The sequence below is a fragment of the Blennius ocellaris genome (genome assembly GCF_963422515.1).
Source record: "Blennius ocellaris genome assembly, chromosome: 4".
Lineage (NCBI taxonomy): Eukaryota > Metazoa > Chordata > Actinopteri > Blenniiformes > Blenniidae > Blennius > Blennius ocellaris.
This window is the reverse complement of record NC_137653.1, coordinates 8,137,366-8,161,429: the sequence shown is the minus strand read 5'-3', so window position 1 is coordinate 8,161,429 and position 24,064 is coordinate 8,137,366. Positions and strand designations below refer to the sequence as shown.

The 24,064-nt window shown below is 41.0% G+C and overlaps 1 protein-coding gene across 1 annotated transcript; it reads right to left on the bottom strand.

Moving 5' to 3' along the window:
- Window positions 1-4,828: 4,828 nt before the first annotated feature.
- Window positions 4,829-10,104, bottom strand: cyp24a1 (cytochrome P450, family 24, subfamily A, polypeptide 1; the record flags this gene model as incomplete). The annotated part of the gene is made up of 11 exons (XM_080495634.1): window positions 4,829-4,939; window positions 5,057-5,254; window positions 5,511-5,589; window positions 6,233-6,399; window positions 6,841-6,986; window positions 8,144-8,255; window positions 8,588-8,679; window positions 9,066-9,159; window positions 9,270-9,363; window positions 9,493-9,683; window positions 9,847-10,104. 11 exons carry the CDS (start codon window positions 10,102-10,104, stop codon window positions 4,829-4,831), a joined length of 1,542 nt encoding a protein of 513 aa, XP_080351760.1.
- Between the last annotated feature and the right edge of the window lie 13,960 nt (window positions 10,105-24,064).

The following is a 24,064-nucleotide window of genomic DNA, read 5'->3' as shown; positions in this document are numbered from 1 at the left end:
TAAAATCTAATTTAAGTACTTTTTTAATAATAGTTTTACTTTTTACTTTTTACTTCCAGCTCTTGACCACTAAGTGGCAGTATTGCTCAATGGCTCCGAGACACATATGGCATGTTATTTTTGATTTAAAAGGGTTCCTTCAAAGGAAATGAAATTCGATTTGCAGTTGGTCATCCCCTGCAGTGACGTTGTGATTTCCGCCTGCCCTTTATTGAGAAAATAAATTTTGATGCAACTTGAAAATGTTAAAAGGCAATCTATCTATCTATCTATCTGTCCATGTTTCCCCACATCTCTCTATGTGCAATTTACACAACAAAATTATTTACAAAGATTTCTGGTACTATTATAAAGACGAGAAACATATTGAACATTGTGGCTCCATAATGGTGTACCTTGAACTCATTTTGAAACAAACATGAGGCTGTGTGAACTTATTCTTTATTCCCAGAAAGATACTCTCTGAGTTTACCTTCTGCTCCTGAGGTCAGTTTTTACTCCTTCCAAGAATCATGTGCTGCTTTGAAAGTGAAGTGGACAACTTCTCATGAACTTCACAAAATCCCACAAATTCTACCAATTCTAGTTGAAAACTTTCTATAGATACAGTTTCCCGACTTAAAGACCCATACATTATGTACTACTACTGTCCCACAATAAAATGAGTTATTGTTTAAAAAAAGGACGTTAATTGGGCCTCATAAGACTTATCAGGTGAAAAACAGAAACAGTTGATTTCAGTAAGTTTCTATGTAAATTACTGATACTCAATGACAGCTTTTCCTCATATACTTTTTGTCAATTGCATCATTCAAGTGCAGCAGGGGATCCGAGATTTTTTTCAACAGAAGTTGCCAACCACTAATGTGCTTATGAGAACTTATAAGGACAACAACTAAATCACACTGATATCTATTGCAGTAATTAATTTCCTGTAGTATTCCCTTAACTTTATCATGTCAACAAGTACATTACAAATCCAGAAGTTTCTTTTACTTGAGTGAAATCCAGTAAAGTTCCAATGTCCGTTGCCGCAGAAAGGAAACCTGTTGTTCACCTGTTGTCAAGTCTACTTTTTTCTGTGTCAAATGAAGAGCAGATTCATAACAATGACAGTCCCTAAAGCTCATCTTTATAACTCACACATTGATGTTTGACTCATTGTGGAAAACCCCTGATGAATCATTGCTAACAATATCTGTTAGAAAAAGAAATAAAAGAGAAAAAGAAACTTTATAACAGCTGGAATCAACTTAATTCACACAACGTGAAGTTGTTGTGCCACCATGGTTTTACTTAAAAGCTGTCAGACCTGACTGTTATTGGCCAGAGGGATTTTATCTTTTTTTTTTTATGCTTCACATGTTGAAGTCATTTCAGGTCGCATGACAGTCACGTGCCAGTTACATAAAGTGACCCAGTGTCCCACTGCCAGGGACTGAATGTCACAACAACGTGGGTAAGAAGATCTGTGGCCAACATCTCCACAGATCTGTCTACAGCTGTTGTCCTCCAGCCTGAGATGGACTGATAAGCAGTGGTGAAACACGTGTAAAAATGCAGCTGAAATGAAAGTATAGAGATGTGACAACACGTGGGCTTGGTGGTGATGTGTGGTTCTCAACGTGTCACCTTGAGTACATTAAGTGATCCAGATTCTTCTCGCCACCATCATGATGCATAAAGGTATGTTAGCTGGTGGCACCAGACTGACCGCCATGTTAGACCTGCCCTGTCTTTCACTCAATGAACGCTGGGTCTCATGATCTTATTCTGGATGAAGCCGACTTGAATAGTTGATGAGATACAGAGAGACCACTGGGTGTTTCAAGTATCCCAAAAAAGTCATTCAGCAGAAATGACTCGTCGCCATATTAGACGGTTCAATATACATCATTAGGTTGTGAGCAGATTCATCGTCTGTCATTTCATGTAGTTGTGATGAAGCAAGTTGCTATTGAGTGCTGACCAACAACCTCACGAGATCTTTCTTTGACGCTGTTTTTTTGGGAAACATGTAACAATTTTATTTCTTTATCACTAAAATAATTCGGTTTAACTGCCAGTCAACGAGGAGCCATGTGACAATGGCCGTCAAGCAGATTGTCAGCATTGGAAAAACATTTTATACTTTTCATTCTGATTATTGTATCGTGACGTTTTAAGCTCCTCACCTTGTAGCATATTTTCCCAGCACAAGAAGCCCTGTTAAAGCAGGCAGGCTTAGTTATTGTGTGAAATGATTGTGAGATTAAAACATTGAGAGAGAAAATGCTTTGACATTGAGCCTTCTGATTATGAACCAAATAAGGTGAGGTTCATATTGGGAAAAGGACAGAAACAGCTGATTCTACTGTGTGGATCTCAACAGGTCAACATGTCAGCAGTGCATAAAATGTGACATACAATTGTTTAACAGCGTTAAATGAGCAATATTGCGATATAAGTGGTAAAATCTAGTTAGAAACAATGCTGAAAGTGTTCATACCATTTATCATTGGAGTTAAATACTATTATATGTTTTAGTATTTCTTGTTTTGATACAATTGTAGTTTAGGAATCCTAAAGTGGGTTCAATATCATCAGAGTTCACTGACTAATTAAAAGCTTGGCGTTTGTGGTATTTGTTGGAGGTGATAATCCCTTTTCCTGAAGCTTTATAAATCTTACTTTGGTGACGAGATTTATTACGTTTCAAAACCTCTCCAAGTGTCTCTTCTCCACAGAGCCCCAGGTTGTACAATTATGGCCTCACAGCAGCTGTTACCTTGGTGGATGTTTTTCAGGTGGAAGTTAAAAAAAAAAAAAAAACACACAAAAAAACAAAAACCCAGGAGTTAATGGGTGTCAAAGTCTACAAATGTTACCGCTGCTGCTTTTCGAGGAAGCAGAAATGTGCTGTGATCATAATACAACTAGCAGTGTGTCAAATTGTCACACTGTAATATACGAGATGTCAGAGGTCCTATTCATCATCTACTGCACCTGTGTGGTTCCAAGTCATACTGAGTTTATAAATAAATCTTTGGGGTCGGAGGATGATAACAGCCTCCTCAGGAAGTCGATTTTCTTTCTCGTAAATTCAGTTCATGAAGCCTGATGTCCTTTAAATAGGTAAAGGAAACCACAAAACTGTCAGGTTCTAAATACAAAGGAATGAATCCTTATTTTCTTTCTGTTTTTAAATTTTTTCTTAAAATTTAAGTAGCTCTTCTCTTCTTCTTCCAACTTTCTGGATGTTGCTAACCAGGAGCCTGATTTGCGCGTTTCAATGCAGCCGCGGCCACAATGTCATGTCCCTCGAGCCAAATTGTCTTCCAACATCCTTACACCCTACCCCACAGAGCAGTGTTTTTAACAGACGACTTCCAAATTTTGCCAGACGAAAAGAGTCTTGACCCCAATCTCTTTAAACACTTGTGTAATGAGCTCTGATCTGCCGTTCGAGCCAGAATGGCAGACACAACCACATGTGCTGACAGATTCTGGCTGGAGATTGGGATGTCGTCTTACAGCAGAGGCTCCAGTTTGATAAATAATGAAGTAGTTATTAAAAGTACATTTCTTCAGGCTTCAATCATTCAATCCATCCATCCAACAAGAGACGGAATGAGAATCAACGATTTGGTAGTGGAATAAATGGTCTGGCAAATTGTTTTTTTCATGGTGCAAGTCAGAAACTCAGCTCTGCTGCTCATCCCACAAATGCACATATGGCTGCAACTATGATTCCAACTGGGGGGAAAAAAATAGACATCCCAACATTGAAAATAGCTAATTTTACAGGAAAATGATCTTGTCGTAACACAATTGTTTACTGTTTGTTTATCTAAAAAAATTACTTTTTTACCTGTTGGATATGTTTTTTATTTGTTTTCTTGTTGATTTGCCAGAAAATGCATACCATGGCAAGAAAGAAAACATTGATTTTTCAGGCTTAAGGAGTTGTTCTCTTCAAACTGTAAAAGTAGTCAGATACTCGAATATTTTCATTGATTCATTGAAAAAAAGACGAAAAACCCACAAACAAAACGTTTTTCTACTTCAGTATGTTTATTTATGTGAATAAAATAAGTTTCTACATAAAACAATGCACCGATACAATAATATAATTGCACTTTATATACACAATGTCAGTATGCATGAACTATATATACACACACAAAATTAAACACAAAGATAATCATTGGACTTCTACATTCTATATGTCTGGTATTGAAGATTTAAAGACAGCTGCCTGGGTACAACACTCAATTTGTACATAACAACTGGTATTTTGGTCAGTCATTAACAGTCTTAAGTAGTAGTTTTAAATAAGTATGAGGTATTTATGGCACGATCACACGTATAACAATTTCAGTTTTTCTTTTTCTATTTACAGAGCAGCAATGGAGGGAGTCATTGAAAACATCGAGGCCATGGAAACAAGAGGTATCACATTCCTGTCGTCATGTCCAGGTGAGCTGAAGAGCCTGGGAAGAGAAGGACATACATAATTAATCAGGCTGAATGTGAACAAATGACGTTCTCCATAAAAAAAAACAGACAGCAGCACTTTGTCAGATTTTGTAAATTGGAAATGAGAAAATGTGTAAGCTGGCCTGCTGCTTCAAGCTCATTTGCTAAAATATAGTAAAAATGATTGTGTAAAACAAAAATGTGTAAAAACTGAAGTTCACAGTTTAACAAGGGATTTGTGTTTTTCACAGATCGGTTTTTATAGACTAAACAGGCGAGTCGTACAACAAGTGCGGCTGCAACAAGCGGCACTTTGCACTTCACTCAATTGTTGGCAGGTAAACTGTAAATAGTCGCTTGTCACCTTACCTTATCTCCTGATGAAGGCGACTGGCAATTCCCTGTTAGGAACCAGAAGCCCGGAGTGGATGACGTCCAGAGGCTCGTTATCTGTCGCCACGATCTCGTAGTCTCTCACCAACTGTAAGAAAGTTGATTCCATCAATCAGCAGCGAGACAAAGTCGGGGCTTTGCTGTGTTCCAGCCTGAGCCGACGACAGTGATTCCGCTGGTTTAACGTGACTGATAATGACCGTACCCAGCACATGGCCAATTGCAGCTGCAGCTCAGCCAGCCGCCGTCCGATGCACATCCTCTTCCCGATGCCGAAGGGAACGTGGGCAAAAGGGTTGATGGTGCTGTTCTCTCTCAGCCAGCGCTCAGGCTTGAATTGCTTGCTGTCGTCAAAGTACTCCTCATTGGAGCCCAGCGCGTGGCTGTTAATCATCAGCACTGTCTGCAGAGGAAAGCAAACGACAGATTAATCATTAGTTTTTGTTTTCATCAGCAGAACTCGGCAGCTTTACAGACGGGTCTGGAGAACAATATACTGTAGTCGTATAGTGACTGGATTTCATAGACTATTAAAATTTCTCCATTCAGACTTTGTACAGTATATAAGTAAGTTTCTCTGACATGCTTCATTGTCACATTATTAATGTAAATAATCTGCTCATGTCAAATGTATGGCAACTAAGAAGTAAGCCACTTACTCCTTTGGGAATGGCATAATCTCCCAACACAGTGTCTTTGTCCAGGGTCCTGCTGGTGAATGGGACTGATGGCGCTAACCTGTGAGAATTAGAAAACATGAATGCATGGGAATTTTTGACTAATTGAAACTATGGTGTAGCATGACACACATGTCTAAGCCGTTTAACAGAAGCTAAACAAAGTGAGATATAATCTCCAGTCAGACGTTATAATACTGTACATTCTCTGTGTGTTGTGGTTACAGCACTCGCCTTAAATAACATGTTTGACAGCTTCTGACCGCACGAGAACGGCAGGAGAGAGTGGATTGCATAATGGCCCCCGAAAAACAATACGAATGTGAACACATGTTGGATTTTAAGCTGGTACCTCTGGGCTGTCACTAGTCATGCCGTCATATCTCATAAAGCTTGTTTTTGAGTCAGTCATGTGTGTTAATTTTCCCTCTTAATCTCCGTGGTACTTGTTGAAATCTAGATGCTGCTGGTAACTCTGATTTCAATGACTGTGTAAATGCATTTTATGAGAATTTTCTGAGAAAATCTACTCCGCTGAAAAAGGCTATATTTCTATCTCAAACAGCTCTGTGCTTCCCTGCCTTATCTCTGACTAATGTTCGATTTTGTCATCTTTTTGGGAAAATATTAACTATAGTGCTGTTTTTTTCCTTCCAGGCCGTAAACAACCAGCTTTTATCAATAAGGTAGGGCAGCTTTTGTACCTCATGGATTCTTTGAGGCAGGCCTTGAGGTAGGGCATGCTCTTGATGTGCTCTCCACACGGGTCCTGGTCCGGAGACACCACCTGTCTAATCTCTTCCAGCAGCTTCCTCTGAGCAGCCGGGTTACGTGACAGGTTGAAAATAAACCACAGCATACTGTTGGCAGCCTGAGAAATCACAATCAAAGAGAGAAAGCGCGAGAGGGTGAGAAAACAAAATAAAGAAACAGGCCGAGTCGATGTCACTTAGTAAAGCAGCTGCTCTAAGTGCATTCCAGTCGGAGTCCTGAGGAATGTCTGTGGTTCCTCTAAGGCTCCGCTTATTAACACCACATCAGTTTTCCACTTCTGAAGTACTGTAACAGCAGCACCGCTTTGTTTTAGAGGCTAACAGTTTTTTTTGTTTTTTTTCTTTCACCTACTTGAAGAGAAACAGGTTAGAAGGGAAACCTTTAAAACTGGTATTTACTGGCTGAGGATGATGCAATACGACTTTATGGCAATGAAGTGTCTGCAAGTTCACGCCTGCCAGAATTGGCTTTGTCTTTAATAAGGCAAAGTTTGCTTTCTGCTGATGAATAGTGTGTCCTTGTGCAAAGTGTTACTCACTGTCTCAACTCCTCCGATCTGCAGCTCGGTGATGGCTGCGTACAGCTCCTTCATCGACAGGTTGCTCTGGTGTAAGATGTCTCCGATTAAGTCGTCAGGGGCTCTGACTGCATTCCTTTTCAACTTCTTGTCGATGTAGACTTTGGCTGCAGCAACAAAAAAACAACCAAAGACATTACAAACTGATTTAGAGCATTGTGTTCGTATGTGTCAGATGCAATAGTACTCAAAATGTTGCCAAACTAGTAAATATTCACGAGTACAACAGATGACTAGACCAGTTTTTGTACTGCTCTGCTAGATTTTCATCCAACTTGTTGCTAAAACAGGTAGAAAAAAAAATGTCTTTGTTTAAACTTGGCGCAAAGAAATTCAACAATAGGTCTCACGCTGCTTCCAATTCTCACATAGCAAAGGTTGATTGTCAGACCATTTTGTAAAGTTGACAACTAAAGCTGAGGCAGTAAGTGGATTAATTTATGAGTTGATTTACAAAATATAAAGTAATAATGACAAATATTTACAGGGCTCTGCTTCCTTTTCTTGGCTTTACATCCTTGAAAATACGTATTGCCATTCATTTCGCAAGAGCATCTATTTTACACTTTTATCTTTTGCAGCCAACACATTTTTGCTTGATTTTCTGGCAATTCGTGAATGTGAACCGTGATGTGGTTGGTTGTCCCAGTGTGATGCCGTGCTCCCCAGTATCACGTGCTTTAGATATAATGTGAATGTGGTGATTATTAAATACTCAACGTTCATAAAAATGACCTCATTTGTTAGACTGGTAAGACTCTTATGACGCCTTATTATTCCAACCACTGTACTCATGTGATCGCTGACAGTTTAAAGGCAAGAGTATTGTTTAAATCTCAGAGCATGGAGCCAGATAAATGATTAAAAAAAATGCACTGACGTACTTAAGTGGAATCTGCCACTATGTCGGGAAAGTGTGTGTCAGTGTGTTTGACAGAGGTTTGTAAGCAGCATCATGCTCCTCCAACCTCTGTCCTCCCAGCTCCTGCTACTACAAATATTTGGCATATTTCTCCCTTGGGTCATGCGGTTTACTACAACTCTAACGACCAGAGTGCCAAGTACACAAAACACTGAGGCACCCGGTTCAGACCTCACTCCCTGCCCTCCCTGTGGGTTCTCATATCTGCCAGCATATCTGGAACCGAGCTCAAACAGATAAGTGGAGACGAGATGAGTGGTGTGGGAGGTCAATAGTTAGTACAAGGAGACAGCGGTTTAGCTGTAATTTTGCGCCGTGTGGTAAACTTGTGTATGTGTGTACCTGTGTTGAAAATGCGATCCCATGCTGCAGTGTGGTCCTTCCACGTTTTCGTGTTGAGGCTCTTGTGGAGCTCCACTGGTGTGACCATCATCATCCCAAAGGTGCTCATCATCTACAGAGGACAAAAAGCAAAGTGGAAGGGGGGGGGGTTAGTAATCTCCACTTTGTTTATTCTTGCACCCGATGCCCTTTGAGACCTTTGCGAACCTCCACTTATCTCTTGGCTGTGGACGTTATTGGTTTGCCCCAGTAAATCCCAGTAAATACATTGAGAGTGTCAAGCTGAGCTGCATCGCTGGCCACAGTTCAGCTGACCACAACTGAGGCGAACCTGATGAACTATGATGTTGCGACAGGCTCAGGAAGACATTGTCTCACACGTCTTCACATAGCACTCGAACACTTCACACCGCCACTAACAGAGACGAACACGAGTGCACTCACCGTTTTAACAGCTGTGATGAAGTTCATGGCTTCCTCGTTGACTTCGTCTTGCAGCAGACCGAATCTCTTGTCATAAAGCACGAGAGAAATGGCTGAATGATAAAACAGAAGAAAGAATGAGACTAAGTACATCGCCTGAGTGCACAGAGTCAGTGGTAGTTTAAGCTTCATGTTTTTTTTTACAGACAGCACATTACTTTATTTTTCAATTCAGCAACAAAAATAACAGAATCCTCATTAAAGTTCAGAGCTTAAATAGTTTAGTTGACAAGCACGAATTTCATGATTTTTCTTTCTTCAAAGCAAAAATTTAACATTTACTGCATTTTCAACTTCTCGGTCATACAGGAGTTTCATTGTCTTATAAGACAACGGCAAAGCAGGGATATTAGAAATTGTGATTTAATGTTCGATAATCTAGGGATTTATCAGTATTTTAAACTTATTCTCGAAGTATAAAAATAAATACTGAACTTACTCTCAAACGACCATTTATTCAGCTCGAAGTAGAGGTCGTTAACTTTCCCATTGTTGGAGATTTTTCCAATCCTGCTCACAAAGTCCACCAACACCTGTATTCACCAACAATGACACACAAACACACACACAAAATCAGCCTCTGGTTACCGATCACTTCAAAACATGAGCAAACGATAGGTCGGGTGATTTTTTTGTGTCTCACCTCGTTTATTTTGCCGTCAAGTTTCACCACTTCTGTGGGTTTCATGAGCTTCTGCTGAAAGGCGCTCCTCACTCTCTGCCAGTCTTTTCCCTCCCTGCAATGAAACGATGGAGACTCCTCCTTTAAATGCGCCTTAACTTGAACAATATTTGCCTCTGATCGCGGCCACAACTGGAACTTATTGTCAGCATGTGACGATAATAAAGGAAGAATCGGGACTTACAGAATGAGGAGTCCGTACGCCTCATCCCTCAGGTCTCTGTATGCTTTCCAGGGTTTGATCTCCAGTCTCTGCGGGTAGCTTCCCTCCTTCCTGTAAAGCGCCTCCAGCAAGCAAGGTGCGCCGATGTGCACCGACTCAAAGGAGCCCAACTTCAGCCGGAAAATCTTGCCGAATTTCTGATGATAATCCACCTAAAACAAACAAAAATAATCCACTAAGAAATAGCGCTAAAAGGAAGACATTTCGCGTGTTTCCTATCAATTGCTCTTAAATTATGAGACTGCTTGTAAAATAAACACAACTTGTAAAAGAAAAAACCAAACAAACAAAAAAAACCTTTAAAATATACTGTACCAGTGCTTCATGTTGTCTTGTCAAGCCTCCTTTGCGCAGGAGCTCAACCAGACTGCCCACCAGAGGCCAGTTGGTGGGTCCCGGGATCGCGTCCAAGTTGTGCGCGGCGGAGGCAGCGTGCGGGCAGCGCGCAGCCTCCGCAGCATCCTTCTCCTCCAGCACGCACACTGAGGATGTTGGCTTGAAGTGCTGCAGTCCCACTGACTTCTTCTTCAGCAGCTCCACAATCTGAGGGACTTTTTGTATCTGCGTCCTCATCCTGAAATTTGTAGATTTAGTGTATGGAAAAAAAAAATACAAATCTCTCTATATAAAATACCACTGTGTTCAGTAGTGGCTCTTCCTTGTTATCTTAGTTGGTTCTGGTTTTCTTGGAAGTGTCACACCTTTAACGCAACATATATACCCTGAGAGTGTTTATTCCAGCCGTGCATCGAACCAATCAGAGACCGATCCCGCATGGTGTGGCTGTCGAGCCCACCATTCATTTATGGATCCACGTTGAGAGGATCGTATGACCCCAGACACACCGAGGAAGTGCCCCGCTCCCCCCCCCCCTCCCTCTCCCTCGCTCCCCCATCCACCCCCTCTTTATAAATAAACACACAAGCCGCTGCGGAGGTGACGCGGTTCGCTTGAACCGTGTTTCACAGCGATCAGCGATTGGAAGAACCGAAACTCCGGCAAAGCAAATACTACTGCCACACTTCTGCACCGGGCAAATATTTGACCGATTGCAGGTTGTGTGTTTGCTTTCTTTGTGTTTTGAAGTGTGCGTTCTTTGGGCAGCATGTGTAAAGGGGTTGACTGGGCTTTTTAAGTGCAAGGTTCCTTTTAAAGGTTTATTATAAAAGTTCATTAAGAGACGAACTCGACTCCAGCACAGACATTGTGTGAATATATTAATCAGTCAATTAACGATTTGCTATTATTATCAATATATGAGATGCCACTTGAATAACTTTTCCAGGTATTTATTGTTTAACTGATGCATAACTTCTCAGTTCACTATGGTGATGTAGTGGCTACCATTCTCACCTCACAGTGGGATTTAATTCCTTTCTGCATGGAGTTTGCATGTTCTTCCATGCCCCCCCCCCAAATGTGTATTCCGGGTTTCCGCCACAGTCTAAACAAGTGAGGATATTTTGTGAACCTAAATTGCCCTTGTGGTGACTTTTGTCAGTTTGTGGTTGTTTGTGTCTCTCTCGTGATTTACTGGCAACCGGTCCAGAGTGTACCCTGTCTCCCTGCTCCACTCTGAACTGAACAAAACAGCCACGAAGTGGAATTAGAGGTACAGATGATGGGTGAATATTTTGAAATCGCCTTCTTGTTACAGGGTCTGATAGTAGTGATTGACCAGATTCCACAAAGCCTCTCTATCAGTAATGAGCCTCCTGACCTGCAGCATTGATTATTTGTAGTTTGATACCAGCCTCATCACCACCTGCAGATAACCAGATATGATCATCTTTGACAAGTTGACGTCACCTCCAGGGTTCGAATTACAACGTGGCTTTCGGGGGAGCCCTATTTTCCGATCAGACCTCTGCCAGTGTTTTTAGAGCTCCCCCTAAATTTTTCAAATTAGGCTTTCAGGGGAGCTCAGGTCCCTTTCAGGGGAGCCCAGCTCCCCTTAGCTCCCCCGTAATTCGAACTCTGGTCACCTCACTCAAATCAAATGTCCAAAGCATTCTGTCGCCTGGATTTATTTTATTTTAGAGCGTTTCTTTCCCCCACAGTACCAACACACACGCACGCACGCACAACTTTCTGGAAACGTATTCCAACCAACACTACAACTCCTACTTATCCGACCCTTACTGTTGCTCTAACCTTAATGCACCCCTCACCTCAGTCTAACCCTGGCATCATGTCTTCACCTAAATCTTTAAGGGGGACTTTATTTTTATCTGCATGCTCAGTGTGTGTGTGTGTGCATTATCTGATTTAGATCAACCACAAAACAACTCTACCCCCCACACCGGTCCCCCACCCACCCACCCCCCATGCCCCACACACACTAATCCCTCAAACCTGGCATGACTTAAATAACATGTGCTGGGGCCCTGTGTTGTTGCCCTGTAAAAGTCTTCATTCACAGGCTCTCAGGTGGCATTAGGATGACCTGGAACTCTTTACTGATGTTTGCCACATATTGAGTGAATGAGCAAAAGTCTCCTTGGGTGCAGCACACACATCAATTACTCCACACCCACCCCCCTCACAAAAAGCGAGAAAAACACACTGTACCCACACAGTTACCAATGCACACAGTGTTCATTTACTCTCTCTCTCTCTCTCTCTCTCTCTCTCTCTCTCTCTCTCTCTCTCTCTCTCTCTCTCTCTCTCTCTCTCTCTCTCTCTCTCTCTCTCTCTCTCTCTCTCTCTCTCTCTCTCTCTCTCTCTCTCTCTCTCTCTCTCTCAGTTCATGCTGGCTGACAAGCCACATGATATTGGATCGCTTTGGTAAGCTCTATCATATAGCTTTTATTGCTGAGCTGTAGTGATGCAGGTCGGGGTTTTTATTTCAATGACAGGCACTTGATGAGCAGTTTTTAAGATTTTGACTTAGATGCAAAGCTCCCAGGCTGCTGTGTATATTTTTATATGCAATGTACACATGTGAAAACATCATCAGTCATACAACCTGCTCCTCAATAAGAAAACAAACAAAGATGTTTCCAATGGTCAAACTTTTTTTTTTGAATGAGGACGTATATAAAGTATGCATTTAAGATCATTTCGATATTTTATTATCTCATGCCCATCGAGTGAGAATCCACATGTTCCTAATTTCTTTTCATTTACTTCAGGTTTTATATACTTTTTAAATTTAACACCCAAAAATGATCATCATTGACGACATTTATGTTTTTCCAGATGTTTAAAAGGTCTCTTTCCTCCATTCAAATGAATTATTAGGTTGTTTTTGGATCATCAAGTTACACTTCTCTTGATGAAGAAACTGATGTTACTCATGAATCTTTGATTTCTTTATTATTTTAGTTACAGTAAAGAAGCATCTGTTATAGCTAAGTCACATGTATATGGTATACGTGGAAATGTAGGAACTCGATAGAATAGAACCATTTAAGCATAGGTAACCAAGGGATATTGTAATTTTATCAGGTGTGAACATAATTGGTCTCATTGTTCAGATTTTTCTGAAATTGCGAATCCCAGTTAGCTGTTGAGCAAGGCCTCACTCAGGTCTTCAACCTTGCTGTGTCCTGGTGTGTACTGGCACACTATATACTGGCAGTGGTACAGACTTGGTGCAAGTCATAAGGAAAACATGTTTTCTCGCGCTGTCCTTTGTAAGCAAACACAACTACGCAATTTCCCACCTTTGTGACCTTGTGCCAAAGAAGAGACTGAATGTTTTATTAGTGTCAATGTGTTGTGAACTATGTGCGCGATAGTACCGTCCCTTCATTGATCGCAGCTGGTCTATTGCTGTTTAAATGACGTATAGCATGATCACTCAGGGTGAAAACACCCTGTTGTTTTGTAACAATATTCTTTTAATTTTATTTTTCCATTTATTTAGAACATATGATTTAGTAACCTATGAATTTAAACTGAACTTTGCCAAAAGCAGCTTACAAACGTAAGAAAAGAAGGAAAGATCATTTTTCTTTGAATGTGATATATGGAAAGTCCTGTTTGCTCATTTTACAACCTGTTGAGTGACTCAATAACACCTACTAAAATCTTGATTTCTAACCCACTGACCATTCACCCTATCTTTCTCAGAATCACCTTGATTACAATGTAAGTCAATTTTCTTTGTTTGTCGCAATAAAAATCAACGAGGGCTTTGTCGTCAGGACATCAGCAGGCAGGGAGATAAGTGATAAAGTGAGATAGGGGGCAGCTGACCCTCCAAGGCAGCAGCAGAGTCATCAGCACACAGGGCAGGCAAACCTGATGACTCAAAGCCGCTCGTGTCCAAATTGACTGGCAGGTCAGCGAGTTCGGTGATTGGGTTTGAAGTGGAGGCAACATACCATACGTGGAAGTGCAGGCACATGCGAAGAAGAAAGGCAGTTTATGCGTGCACGCACAGGGATACACATTCATATGTGAAAGCACACATTCATGTGTTCCTGGAATAGTAATGCGGAGGCCACTGAGGAGGAGATTAGCTGGAATACATAGTAGAGATGTAAATGCTTTGTACAGTCACATCAGCCTGAGTGATCGCATAACAACGCTGACCTAGAATGTGAGGTGCCCCTTTCCCCAATGTCCTCCCTTACTCTGCCTGAAAATATTTACAACAGAACAGTGGGGAGAGAATTCAACGGAACACCCCACTACCACGTCTTCCACCCTCTGCCCGCATGTTTTGCCCCTCGCTACACCAGTGCGCTGTGCAGCATTAAAACCTTTGCAAGCAAAGAGAGAATGAATTAGGTTCTTGTTGTTTAGTAACTAGAACTTTTATCAAAGTTTTCGCTTCACAATTTCAACCCTCTCTAAATTAGTGCACATTCTGTGTGGAATTCATTCAGCATTGCAAGTTTTGACTGTTGTGGAATTTTAAGACGTGACGCCGACAAACTCGTCTTTGTTGTCATTTTTTTTTTTACAATAGACTATAGATAATTTGCTATGGTCAGAAACTAGGCCATTCCTGGTGATAGAGATAATAGAAAAAGGCTAAAGTTGTAAGGAGCAAGATCTTCGTGAACCTGCTGACCTCCTCTTATACACTGAAGCCGCTGTTGCCTCCTTACTGCATACAGCAGGCTGAAAATCTGGTTCAGGATTCCCTGGATGGAGTAGGACCTACCTCTGGCCTCTGTGACAGCAACAAGCGGAAAGAATGGAAAGTTCTGGGGTAGCAGTGAGGGCCCCAAGCGAGGCCCATTCCTTGAAATGTCAATAGGCAACAACAAAGCCACATGTGGTGCCAGAAATCTGTCACATTAAAATGTTTCCTGCCAGAAAAAAAAAAAAAGCTCAAAGGAAGAGCTCTGCGCCTGGCTGCTTTTACTACTGTACAGTTTCTGCAGAAGAGAAGCGATTGAGGCAAAGGTGACTGAGGTGAACTGCTGTCAGTGATCCAGAGAAGCAGAGGTCACTCAGAGTGTACAGTTGACAAAGCTATGTGAAGAAAGAGAAGAAAATGTCCTGGGGAACTGTACATAAAGTCACAACAACATTTTCAGTTCAACATTTGGTCTCAAACAATAAATACATCAAATTCATAATTGGATACCAAAATGAACTCCATTCTTTTGTGAAACATGAATAAATGCATCAAATGAGCACGACAATTAAGGATTCATATCTGCACTACATCATACAATTCAATTGAAGTTATGTTCATTTCAACGAACACAATGTGTTTGATGGCTTTGCATCCATTATCTAATCTTATCTCATTTATGTTTGCGGGGGTAGAGCCAATCCCAATGTACTATGGTCACAGGCAGGGGACACCTTGAGCTGGGTGATTATATGACAGGGCAAATACAGAGAAACAAAGAATCACACACACACATTAACCCCAAATCTATTTTTTTGGGATCGTGTACATAGAAACCAATGAGCACACAGGGAGAACATGCAAACCATACGTAGATAATGAACGAGAAAACTTCACCACCAATCAACCCTGAAAGCTTTGCAGCATCTATGAAGAAAATTAATACATTGCTCTGAAATCATAATCTCGGATTTGCAGAAACATCATAGTGAAGCCAAAGAAAAGTATTTTTTCAAGTCTACTCCCTGTTGCAGGGAGTTGAAACACTTCCAAATTTAATTTGGACAACTTGAGAATTGTGGAGAACACCGATTTACCTTATAAATTAAGATGCATTGCACAAGCCATTTGTAAATACAGGGCCTTAACTTGTCATAGTGTGAGTGTGGCGTATTTGTGCTCTTATGTAAGTTAATGTGCTCTTTCATCTTGGCCCATTTAGTCATATTAATCCTCCTGCTGGTTGACTGCACTGATGAATAAAAAAAAAAGAAAAAAGAAAACCCGGACTGTCAAACAGCCGGAGAGGTGACCTTATTCTTCCCTTTAGAATATTCATTGACTGGTTTACTTAATAGGGATAGTACACATTACTAAACATCAATGTGAAGAGGACAGAAGCTATTTTTAACATGCGGTCCTGAACAGGGGTCACAATATGACCTTTATATATATACATATTAAGACAGTATAGTGTCAGATTAAAAAAAAGTACTGCCATGTACTGAATAAAAGCAAAAATAATCTGATTATTTTGATCAAAGGAGTTATTTCTTGAAGAAATCCAGTGGTTGTATGAATTAAGTCTTACAGGTTTTGCCCAATCCATCTTCTATAGGGCTTTTCCAATTCTGGGTCACGGGGTGCTCGAGACGATCCCAGCTGACTATAAATGCAGATTGCAGACTGGGCAGACTTTTTTTCACTCTGGGAGGAAACCAAATTACTCAAAGAAAAAGCCATGTATACACACAGAGAACACGGGAACTCCACACAGGAGAGCTCCAAATTGATATTCAAGCTGTGAGCCAAGATCTCCAACCACTCCACCACCCTGAGTCTAGGCTGCTCCCTTCTGGGATCGCCTCAGCAGATCATGTAATCCCGGTGTTTGATTTGGCAAAACTTTTACGGCAGATGCCCCTGAAGAAACAACCAGGGACCTACTTGTTACAAGCTTGCGCCCTTACCTTCTGAACAACCATTACCGATGGTCTTGTGTTACTCTGTTTTCACGTTTTGATTGCATTTAATTTCTTCCATTTATTGTCAAAACAATACCAGTCTCCCTTGGCGGTGTTGTATCTCGTTACTTCTTGACCTTGGCTGTGAGAGACCTGGGTTTCTGCAGGAAGGTCACCCAGTGTAAATAGGATCCAGATAAACAGTGGAAGTTGACTTTCCTTGATGACCCCTGCATGCGGATGCAGGCAAAAGACAATTATCATGCCAGAACATGACCACAAATGTTCAATAAGTATATCAGCAAGACAACCTCAAAATCATCAATAACTAAAAACGTTTATCTATCAGTTCTCAGAGCAGATGCAGCGACAAACAATAAAATCAACAATCAACTGTAAAACAAACTAAATATGAGCTCTCTTTGATATTTCTTTTGACCACCTCCCCTTGTGAGTCTATCATTAAGAACAACCTAAGTGTTTAATAGAAATTAAAAAAAGATGTGTATTGTGTGGGTATGTGCCCTTCCTTCAGAGTCGGCTGTCCCAAGGTTTTTTCCTCTATCTTGCAGTACTCACGCATCAATGTGTCCTTGGGCAAAACAGTTTCTGCTGAGATTTTGACTGGCATGCAAAGCATAAGATTGCCTCGTGTAAGCGAGGTTCTTCTTTTGTCTGAAAGTCTTCAACAGTTATGTCCCGAGACTTGAAAGATGGACTGCATCAATAAAATCAAAGCATCTGCTTTTAAGACCAAAAATACGCTGTTGATGGATGGAGAAAGTAGACTAACACAGCACCACAGTGTGTTATTGCTTTTTTTTTCAGTAAATGACCTAAGAATGACTGTGTGCTGGAAGGTTCAGAGGGCAAGTGGGTCATGAACAAGTTGCGATGTGCTTTTATTGGCTGACTGTGTTTGTTGTTTGTGTTTTTATCTTATTGGTTAGAAAGCAAATGCACCTTGAAGTAACATTTACAGTATGCGGTGACCTAGTTTCTGTTAACTTCGAGTCAATAGGTTAACAGGTGTGATCGTCTGAATCATCCCCAAAAGGCCAGTTCATGAGGAAGTGCAACAGGTGCGTTTGTATTTGACGAGTCCCGTGGTTGCTGTGAGAAACTTTCATGTGGTGTTTGTTATTCGTGATGCTTTCTCTTGTAAATGCATCAGAACTACCACACTGACTCTATCAGAATTATACCAGAAAGGTTTATATTTCAAATTAATTCCACAAAATGAGCTTTTAGAGTGCACTGAGTGTGCAGCCACAGTAACTTAGTAAATTCAAAGTCCCAATTATGCTTGTACCTTCTGCAATACTTCATATCGCCATTGGTGAAACAGGCCCAGTGAACTCGTCACTTTCGTTGCTTGCGCACGGTGGTATACTTTGACTTCACCGCCGACCTGAGCCTCAGAGGTAAATATATCAGAGTTTTGACCCCACGATACAGAGCACCTCCGTGGCCCCATCAACTCATCGCCCTGCCTCTGTTATCTTATCATTATAAACAGAAGCTCTGGGCAGATGTCATCATGCACTGATGTCCTGTCAGCCTGCCTGCTGGTGGGCATTCAAAGGAGACGGTGCATGGCATAACGCACAGGGGTTTGCACAACAAAATTCATGCAAAGTTCGGTGTCCAGTGGACAAACACGACTCAGGTTGCCTCATTTAGTTTGCCTGGTGGTGAGGGAGTAAAGGAGCCATTCTTCAGCTGGCCCGTATTGTGAGTGAGAGGCAAAACCACAAGAACTACTCATTTGTTCTACTGGAAGTCGACTGATGTGTAGATGAGAGGATTCAAAAGAACTACACATTCATTTATTTGGAAGCAAGTCTGGGGGGGGGAAAAACCCCCCAACAAACAAGTTATAGTATTACTTCAATTAGAACAACAGTAATGTCAAAAAAAAAAAAGAAAGAAAAAAAGAAGTGTTTTGAAAGAAGACCTTTTCTGATCGCTGGACTCCATCCCAGTTTGTCAGTACAGTTTGTCAGCTATTTTTACAGTATGTGTTTTTATTTTATTTTATGGTTATTCCCATGAAGAACATGAATATCTGAACCCGTACTCCATGATATTCTTTTCATAGTTGTCGTTACTCTATTTGACAAACATGGATTGTGGTTCGTTTTGCCTGGCTGGGATCCTTCCTGCTCTTTCAAAAACTTCAGGAATGTAGCTCATCTACATCCTCATTTAATTTATTTCTGGCATCTTTGGAAGCTGTTGATAGATTGGACATGACATTGTTGAGTGATGTGCCTGTTACTGGAACAAATTAATAATTACTGATCCTCTCCTGCAGATTTTGGTAAGGACTTTAAAAAAAGCATTCATATCCTTTCAGAAACTGCAGCTGGAGATCTGCTCTCCTGTAGTCAGATGGCTGAGGTCCCGAGAAATGATTTTACATAACTGAAAGATGGGGAATAAATAGAACTTTGGTTTTGTATTTTTATTTGATAGTGCTTGTGACAAGAATAAATGTTAAACTGATTTAATTGTCCAGGTTTATTGATGCCGTTAATTTGTTCCTATTCTTGTGTTATCTGAATGCACCATTAAAGCGAGTTGGCCTGTGATTGGCTGAGAGTGGAGAATCAGGTGAGTGTGCAGACTGCATGCATGCGCTGTGTGTGTCTGTGTCAGTTTGGAGGAGAATGCAGTGAGTTACTAGTTCTGTTGAACAACAAAGCACAAGAAAATCGTCCTGCAGGACGCTACTATAGTAACGCACAATGACTTGGAGAAATTACCTTAATCTGATTACTGGTTTGGAAATAGTAACGCCTTAGATTATGGCCATAACGGACATGCATTACCGGCATCACTGATCCAGGTACATCCTCTACAGATGCGTCATCCAGGTACGCTGCCAATACCTGCAGGAGATGAATAAATGAAGCCAACAAATAATCTCGCTTCGTAATCTCACTCTTTTTCAAGAAGTATTAGAGTACAGGGAAAAATCTTGTGATTGACGGAAAATTTGAATGGTGAGAATGTTTTACCTCAGTGAAAATCTGCAACCTGTCAATATTGTATTGATTGTTCCGACATTTTCTGCTGCATTTCTATTAGTTTATAGTAGCTGAAGTACTCGTAGCAAGAATCTGAGTTTGATGGCTGAGATTGGGGTCCCAAAACAATATCTCAGGCCAAAAGATTTTATTATAATCACACATATTCTGTCACATGTCAGATGTACAGAAGTCATCTCAAAATAAAGAATCAAGTTGAATGCAGCACAAGCAGACCAGTATGTGACCGCATTTATTTGTTTTGTACCCGGTCATCATGCAGAAGTAATGTGTGCCCCGGGAGGTAAGATATTCTCTCTACGGACTGTACTGTTGATTTCCTTCAACATGAGTTGAACTGATGTCACAGAACAAAGAAAAAGGAGCCACTTTTGTTATCACTACTGATCTGAAGCATGTGTGTTCAGACATGAAAAGACTTTAATGATGAGAGCTTCCACTCCTCCAACGCTGGATGACAGCGTTGTTTACCGCTGAATGATGAACAGTTCTGCACTCGTATAACCTCCTTTGCAACAATAACCAGACCACTGGGTTGCGCAGAAGAGCAATTACGCACACTTCCAGGAAAAGTCTTAACTCCATTTTTTTGCATGACATGTGGCATGTGTTACTTCTCATTCATAAAGAGAAACTGAGCAAACAGTATGGGCGAAGAGATGTACACTTCCTGCTGCTCACTGGGTGAAAAACATTCCTGAGCATACAGTAACAATATTGGGTTTCACAGGGAAAAGAACTATATGGTTCAATGGATGTAGTAAACACGAGGAGAGGAACTCGGAAATGGAGGATTAAAATCATCAAAACAAGCATGTTGGAACAGTGCAGCAGCTCAAACTAAGCTTCCTCTTACTAGAAATATGTGTTTGTGCTTTTTCATGTGTGAAAGGAGCTCACATGTGGGAAAACAAATCACTACAACCACTTTTACTCCCACAGAAATTAGTTGCGCAAGGCAATGTTGTCATCCCTCTTGATACAGATGTACTTTAAGAATCAGGGCAAAAGCTGGAGGAGAGGAGCTGGAGAGAGGGGAGAGAGAAAAAACAAACAAACAAACAAACAATGCAGCCGTCCATGTGCAGGCATAACGCACTGCCTGTTGTCGGTGGATGATTTTTCTTGGGTTCCCGTCTCATCAGACCACCAAGCAAGCAAATTTAGAGTTTTTGATTTGGCCGACACATTCAACATATCAATGTCTCTCAAACGTCTGGCAAGATTTTAGCACGGCAGCCTTCATCTGTCTGCAATGAGACTTTCTGTTTCTTTATTAGAAAACGTTGTTACATGCATGGGACCAGAGCCTGCAGAGAAATACAAGAATCCTTTAGAGGAAAGCAGTGATTTCCAGCCATCAAACAGTAGGTGTCTGGCAGGGTGGTTGAAGAAATGTGCAATGCCACAATATGATACTGATACAAAACAGTGAATAGTAGCTGTCTTGGCTCTGAGGTTGAATCAGATGACACAATCATGTTTTCAGTAGTATTCAGAAAATGACAAAAATTTTACTAGGGAGGGTCCGGGAGAGGCTCCTCCCACTTGGTTAGACATTTTTCAAAGTATTGATATGTCAAATGTGACCTTCTCTACATACCTAAAACAAACATGCTGGCGTAGCAAACATTAAATGAGCATGCAGAGATGAAATGCCATCTTCGCGAACAACATTGGGGCATTTTTAGCAGATTTTCAGTCAACATTGTTCCACTGTTAACTTTTTCAATATGTGTATTTTTAGGGTGGTTCCATTTGAACCACCCTAAAAGTAGATTACTACCCTTGGTTCCTCTGCATGACCACACATGTAGAGAACATAAGTTCTGAATTAGGCAAACAAAACAAAGCCAAGGCTGGAAAACACACAAGCAAAAAATAGTTGTTTAGTGGTTAGTACTGTTGACAAACACAAATTATCCCTCATTCATGTCGGGGTCTGGAGTTTGCATGTTCATTCTGTGCTGTTTTCTATCTGAATACTCCTGTTTCCTTCCATAGTCCCAAAACATGCTTTTTCGAGTAATTGCTGACTCTTGTGTGAAGGGTGTGAATATGACAGTGTGTGTTTAGACCTGTGATGGACTGGTGATCTGTGACCGTTTAGTTGGTTAAAGAGGATTTGATGACGCTCGTCTTTACCTTGTTTGGTGTAACTCATTGCCATCATTACGTAATGCTCTTTGGAGGGTTTCTTTTAGCTTCAGTTACAGTGGTGGGCTTATTTAGATGAAAACAGTGACTATATTAAATCAACAGCATGAGCCAAGCCCTTGCTTAACAACAAAGTGTGGAGTGGACTGCCTTGTTGGTAAAGCCACATTAACAAGAGCAGCCAAGCATCGATAACATACACATTACAAGAGGAGGAGTGAACGCCAAGTCCTTCCAGTGCACTGGAATATTGTCTTGAAATAAGTTTGATAATATCTGCCAGTGAAAACATGTTATGTGCTGTTGTGACTCTTAATGACAGAGACGTTTAGTTGTGTAATTCTTTATTGGTCATAAAGCATCTGATACCAATTTTCCCCTCTCATCTGATTGTGGAACTGGTGTCGAGCTCCAAAAAGAAAAGCAATGCTATCCGCTCCTCAGCTTATACAGTGTGCTCTCTAGCTTTTAATCCATGCCTGTGGATTTACAAATTGAAAGCATCTAAAAGCACAAATTTGAACTCACGGAGAACAACGAAACACACAAATAAAATGTGTGGCTTCGTTCATAGAGTGGAAATGCTGCTACAATTTCACCAACTTCCCAAAATAAGTCATTGAATAGTTATGAACAATTCACGTGCCGACTGGCCATCAGTGTGGAAGTGAGAAAGCAGACAATAGTTTCTCTATGAAATGCGTCTTAACGCCTTTTCCTTTTTTTGCTTTTTACAGTATGAATGTGTTTTGCAGTCCTCTACAGGGGCTGTTATTTCCATTTGTACGATTCACTGTTTTTCTCTCTGCGATGTTCTTAACAGCTGGAAACACTTTTGCTCGTACAGGTTGTGCAGAGAAAATTGTTTTGAGCTTTCTTGAGTGTTAAAGGTTTCAGACAATTTGTCGCTGTGGTCCAGACTGAAATATCTTAAGAAAAACTATTTGAAGGATAGTCAGCCCATTTTGTTAAAAAAAAAACATTTAAGTATCGTCTGACATTTTGGTGTCTTCATTCACTCCAAGTGTGAGGTCTTTTCACCCTCCGCCTATTATTGTCTGCTGTCGTTAATCCAGCTAATTTAGTATCTGTGATAAAGTTGTTTTTCTTCTCTCTTATTGATTTTCCATTCGGCACACCAGTTACGATCTCCTGCTTGGATCCCCCTGCTTTTTTTTTGTTTGTTTTGTTTTAAGTCTGCCATGTCTTTTGCTCACTTCTGCTAAAGCTCCTTGGTCTGTTCTGCCTTCACACTTCAATCAAACCTCAATCAATTGGCACCAGAGTTCATTCAAAAGTACCCTAAGATTGTTTTGAAACAAACCCAGTGTGCTTGTTCTGCATGAGCCAAAGTTCAGGAATTCAATTTTCCTCAGCTGTACAAGTCCAGCTCGCCAATCTTACCAGCGGTCTTGCTCATTGGACTGTTGGTGTGAACACTTCATTATAAAACTTCAGTCTTGACTGGAGTCTAAAACATGTCCTCTATGCTGAGAATAACCAGCTGACAATTTCACTTACTTTCAATAGGTACATATTCTGTCCTTATTGATAGTTAAAAGTGGTCGAATAAACTGCAGTGAACAGATGCGGCTTCAGAAAACCTGAACTTTTGTACAGAGCACTCGACAAACATTCATACAATTTTTGATTTCTTCTTGAAATTCGAGCCACTTTGTTTTGAATACGATTTCCTGGATTCAAATAAAATTTTAATGGCAATCACACATTGTTTCCAGATCTATATATTGAATTAATGTTATCCTACTGTAAATGTTGACTTTCTTCTCCCATTATTTGGGCGTGATTGCTCTGAACTGGAGTGCTTTTAGTTCAGGTCAACAAGTCAGTGGATCTGTTGGTGGCTATCAGTCCAGTGTGTGCACGCTCGTGCCACATAACAACTTAACACACGTGCACACATGTGACACCATGTGTGCAGGTTTCTCTTGTGCGTGACTGCAACCGTGATTCAGCATGATTTCCCAGCTTTTTCTCTTGTTGTTTTTCTCCTCGCGACTGTTTTTCTATCGTCTTCACTCACGTTCACGAAGGTCTGATGTGGTTTCAACCAACTCATCACTCACGCTGGTTGTTACAACATCTGTCTGGCTTCAGTGCCAGGGCACAGGCCGTGCTGACGCCGCGTGTTGATGTCGTGGAGAAATGAAGCCCCGAGGTCACGCAGCCTGATCAAAAGAGGGATTTTAAAATGCTGTTTAGTACACTTGGGCAGGGCCAGATTGGCTGTTTTGGAAAGCTTGTGTGTGTGTGTGTGTGTGTGTGTGTGTGTGTGTGTGTGTGTGTGTGTGTGTGTGTGT